The sequence below is a fragment of the Microtus ochrogaster genome, linkage group LG1, assembly GCF_000317375.1.
Source record: "Microtus ochrogaster isolate Prairie Vole_2 linkage group LG1, MicOch1.0, whole genome shotgun sequence".
NCBI lineage: Eukaryota > Metazoa > Chordata > Mammalia > Rodentia > Cricetidae > Microtus > Microtus ochrogaster.
Window position 1 is genome coordinate 35,169,607 of NC_022027.1, and position 5,543 is coordinate 35,175,149.

The 5,543-nt window shown below is 38.6% G+C and overlaps 1 protein-coding gene across 2 annotated transcripts in view; it reads right to left on the reverse strand.

The window, feature by feature from the left end:
- Stap1 (signal transducing adaptor family member 1) overlaps nt 1-5,543 on the reverse strand; it is a 32,269-nt gene that overhangs the window by 23,159 nt on the left and 3,567 nt on the right. For both annotated transcript variants that reach the window (XM_005359421.2, XM_005359420.3), the window contains exon 2: nt 667-738. In XM_005359421.2, the coding sequence (XP_005359478.1) occupies nt 667-738 (72 nt within the window). The remainder of the gene's footprint in view (nt 1-666; nt 739-5,543) is intronic.

The window sequence follows — 5,543 nt, forward strand, 5'->3', positions numbered from 1 at the left end:
AAAAAAAAAAAAAAAGAAAGAAAAGAAAAAATACTAGGCAATCTTTCTGGGCATACCAAGCTGTACTGCCTTTTGAAGTGATAAGTGAACTTGGTTCCTGTAAATCACACAAGGCTTAGGCCACTTTCTTTGCTTTCCTGGTATCCCTGGGAAGTTCTAATACACACTAAAAAGCAAAAGATTAATTGAAGAATCACGTCATCATTATTCTCATAGCTCTTAGGAATCTGCTTTTAGAGGGTATGTTTTTATCTAGGAAAGTTAAATTGCAACATCATATGTTATGATGATGCTATGAAAATCATTTCGGGTTTTTTTCAGATTATGACTGTATTCCATAGCATGCTAAGATTTGCAAGAAATAGAAATTAACATTTGCATTAAACATTTATATCTAAGGGCTAAAATTTCTACTTTTAAGCTAAGCTTTTATTGTCTATGTCAGGAAGATAAGAACAAAAAGTTATAAACGTGAGTTGACACCTTCTGAGTTGTTTAGGGAATTATCACTCTGATCCCATGGTAGGCCATGGGATGGATAGGCGCACTCAGATTTACATTTTTTTAACATCTTTATTTTGGGGTGATGGAAAGAAAATGGATAATAGATTATATACCAATGGTCTATTGAAAAGTTGAACCAGGTGAACTTGTCAAACTACTTACTATTGTGCTTTTTCTGTCGGTATAAAAGAAAAGCGTGGTTCCTCTCAACTCTGTCCAGTAGAGTTTGTACTCCTGTGGGAAAGAAGTCATAAATACCACTTCATCACTGCATATTCAACGTTTTTATTTTCTGTTTTATCTTTTGTGGTTGTGTAATATAAAATTATTCTTTATTCTTCACATTTTGCCTATTTTAAAAAATTATTTATTTTATGTGTGTATGTTTGTGCTCCTGAGAGCACAAAAAAAATGTGGGTGCAGAGGCAAAGGAGGCCAGGATAGGGTGTTGAATCCCTGGGTCAATGTGCAATCATACTTGTTCATTTTAAAATCGTGGGTATGTGGGTGCACACACACCTAATGCACTTACATCCGCTGTGTGTGTTCAGGAGCCCACAGAGGCCAGGAGAGGGTATGATCTCCTGAATCTGGATTGAACAGTTGTTGTGAGCTACCACATGGGTGCTAGGAACTGATCCCAGGTCCTCTGCAAGAGTAGCAAATGCTCTGAACCACTAAACCACCTCCTCATCCTTAACAAGCGTATAATTAATATAAATTTCTGCCTTTGTCATATTTACCTAAGCACATCACATGACATGGCCAAAATTCAAAAGGTAGAAAAATAGATTCACCTAATTTGTGGGAAAAAAGATAAAAAGTTATACTTTAGTGGTATGTACATATGGTCAAATTTAAATAAAATGATCATATTACTGCAGCAGCCTACCCCAAACACAAGGGTGGAACTTGGAAAGATGTATCCTTACCCATGGCAGGTGGTCTTTCACTCCCATGAACCCACTATTGGGCGCTGACTGCAACATATAATAGGCCTATGGATGCAGCTAAGGGGTCAGTCAAAAGATCCTTCCTAAAAGGCAATTACAAAACAGAGGCAAGAGGTTCCTGAAATCCAAATGCCCAGTGTGTGCTGATACTTCTTAGAGTCAAGTAGATTAGTAAGAGAACAAACCTTAGTTTTAACCCCTTTAGAAACGTCTTTCCTTCTGCTCACTGAGGACACCAAGCTTCCTGTCACTACAATCGCCCTGGTTTTGGCCTCTGCTACTTTTTTACACTCTCTCATTTAGTCTTCACTCATGGATGCTGCCAGAATGACTGATGTCTGAATCGAGCAGGATTGAGTACCAAACACGTGAGGTCAAGAGGCAGGATGCTTCACTCACTCCTTCGGGTCCTCTCTTCACCTTGGCTGTGTGGAGAAAAGAGTGGGTGCTCTGCTCCACTTCCTGCCAGGGAGCAAAGGGCCTAAGAAGTGTAGGCTTGGGCCTCTCAAGTTGACTCAGTCATTCTAGGCGGCTCACTCTATGTTGGAGCCTTAGCTGCTTAGGCCTTCAATCAAACCACACATCGGTAGACTTTATCAGTAATAAAACCAAGACGCTTAGTTTACATAGTTCCCGAGCCTGTTTGGTTTAAAACTTGTGAGAAGAAAAGTCACAGTAGAAGATTTTAAACATGTAAAGCTGGGGGAAGAGAGAGAGAGATGGCTGCTCGTGGAACTTCTTCATATAGTGATGACCTGAACCAGCAGAAATAAGGTCCTGGATGGCAAGGTGTCAAGAGGGAGGCCCAGGCATGAGAAACAGAGCAGACAAGAAGTAAAGAAGACAAAAGCAGTAGCTGGGACCAGGGATCTTGCATAAGCTGATGACCAAGTTACAGATGGTTTTGAGCTACCATGTGGGTGCTGGACGCTAAACCTTCATCCTTTGGAAAAGCAGCTCTTAACCACTGACTCATCTTTCCAACCTGGAATACTTTTTAATGTAGTGATTTATATGGTCATCTGAGAGAATGGTGATAGAGTTTTAAGGTGTGTTCTAATGAGACTGTGAAAGAGAAGGGCAGGTAATCTTAAGCAACAGAATAATGAAATAAATTGTCCTTCCTGTACAAAATCACTCCTAAAGGTTTCATTTTTAATTATTTTAAAACATTTTCGTTCTTCCTTTTTTAGTGTTTGTGCAGTAGCAGGCTATGTTTGGTTCCTAGCCAGCTGGATAGCTTAGCCCCAAAATAATCACACAGAAACTGTATTAATTAAATCAATGCTTGGCCCATTAGCTCTAACTTATTATTGGCTAACTCTTACACCTTAATTTAACCCATTTCTATTAATCTGTGTATCGCCCCATAGCAGTGGCTTACCAGCAAAGTTTCTGCATGTCTGACTCTGGCGGCGGCCCCATGGTTTCTCCCTTCTTTTTTTTTTTTTTTTTTTTTGGTTTTTCGAGACAGGATTTCTCTGTGGCTTTGGAGCCTGTCCTGGAACTCGCTCTGTAGACCAGGCTGGTCTCGAACTCACAGAGATCCACCTGCCTCTGCCTCCCGAGTGCTGAGATTAAAGGCGTGCGCCACCATCGCCCGGCTGGTTTCTCCCTTCTGTCTTCCTTCTCCCAGCATTCAGTCCACTTCCCCACCCTCCACCTACCTAAGTTCTTCCCTATCAACAGGCCAAAGGCAGTTTCTTTATTCATTAACCAATAAAAGCAACACAGAGACAGAAGGACCTCCCACACCAGTGTGTGTGTGTGTGTGTGTGTGTGTGTGTCTGTGCGTGCATGTGTGCGTGCGTGCACATATATACCATAGTGCGCACGGTGGGGTCAGAGCACAACTTGCTGGGTGGAGTTCATTTTCTCCTACCATGTAAGTTTCTGGGCTCAAACTTAGGTAAGCACCCTTTGCCCCTGAGCCATCTCTTGGGTCCATAAGTTATTCTTATATTTGGAGATGTTTTAAAAACTTCAGTGAGACATTTCACTGCAGAAGTTGCTAATATGTACTGGCCCCTTGTTCATTTGGGAGTTGTGTAAAACTGGTGGTACCGAGTAGTCTTTGACCCTGTTGAAACAGAATGAACTATCACGGACTTGACCCACAATGAATTAACAAGAACAATTACGTCTGAGGAGCTGGCTTATTTGGTTTACCACACTTTTTTTTTTTTTTTTTTTTGCTGGTGGATGGGGGAGCTTTCAAACTCTTCTCTGTCATTAAGCCTCTGTCATGAAAAAAAGCAGGTCAAAGCTATTCTGTATTTCTGATCTAGGTGAGCACTGTAGAAGCCATTGAAATCTATGAGCATCATTTAGGAAATATAACCACTAGTGATGTTTAATGGATATGTAGCCTCTAAAATCAAACCCAAGATAGTCAGTCTTAGAGAAAACACTAGAAGTCACTCTACCACTCTGTTCATTTTCCTAACTAGCCTTCAGAAGAAAAACAAAGCTAGTATCATTTTTAAAGGGCAAAGGTTATTGAGATTCCTCAGAATGTACATGCAGGTATCTCTTTGTGCTCCTGAGAAAAATTACAGAGATGGCCCGACACAAAAGAATGATGTTAATTGGGTGGAATTCACCAGGGAACAAACAGAAGTTAAAAGGTGAAAAAATCTTATAGATTGAAAGGGAAAATTAAGAAGGATTTATTAACTAGAGTAAGGACCAAATATAAAGGCACTGACTTGAGTACAAAGGAAGGAAAAATAAGGTGAGAAATAACAATATGACCCATGAGCTTCTGCAACGGATACTCACAAACTCACAGACAGAGAAAAAGTCAGAACTCTGAATTAGTTTCTGATAAGACCGTATGGATTCCAGGATAACTTGGCTAACACTAAATAATTAGTATCCAGGTAGGTATTTTTATTTGTATAAATATCTAAATATTTAAAAAATGTCTACTTAAAGGGTATCTATAACATCAAAAGGAATTAGAACTAGAGTTTGAGAGGCAGCATTTTGCCATATACCTCACAATAAAATCCATACTTTCCAATCAATGAGGAATTTTTAACAAAACTTCCATGAGCCACAGATACCCATCTGTGAGATGCACACACTTGCTATCCAAGAGTTGTTTTAACAACTGAGTGACAAGACATTAAGACCTTAGCACAATATCCCCTACAGTCAAACTTCAATAAAATATATTCACTAGCACATCCTCTATTTGTTCTACAAATTCATTTATATGTGCAAGAGAGTGATCATCCACTTACAAAGGAGGAAACATATTACATTTAAGGAAATTGTACACATTACAAACTTTGAACAGTCTCTTGCCTTCGTGGTATTTTTTCTTGATAATGTAACTACAAGAAGATCAGTTATAAAGCAATCCATTGTAAATAGGAACACTGGAATTTATTTAAATCTCTCTCTATTCTTCTCCCCAAACAAAATGTTTCCTTTTTCTCTAACAACAAGGGCATTTGGCAAGCCAAAGATGTTGTATAATGGTTCTCCGAAATGAGGTGCTCATACCCAAAAATATGGGAAACTTAGAGAATATCTACCTATATTCATCTACTTTTTCTTATTTCCTTTTCCATATATTCAATAATCTACCTAGAATATTGGTAAAGGGGTACATATGTTCATTTTCTTTTAATGAATATCTATGTTCCAAATGTTTTGCTGGGAGAGGCATGCTATTTTAAAATTTTAGAGTTTTCTGGTATAGAGAATTGTGTTTTAGGACACAAATGACATAGAACTAAAAGCTTCCTAAACGTGAGGGCCATCAGGGAAGGACACTTTGATCCATTATGATGATCATATCATCATTTTAAGGTTAAGAGGACACGTTACATTCTTTAAAGCTGGGAACATCACAGATGGAAAGAACAATGGGCTATTGCTCAAACTTTCTTATATTTAAAGGCCTGGGAAAGTTGACTCTTTTTTGAATTATAAAAACTGCAATACATTTTCCATTTGATTGTGTTTTAATTATTGAATACTTCTTAGTCAAGCTAAAGCCCTGATCCTGAAGTTCAAGTAAATCTTCCTTTGTCTTTCCCTTGAAAAATACTTTTCATAGATTTTTTTTTTTTT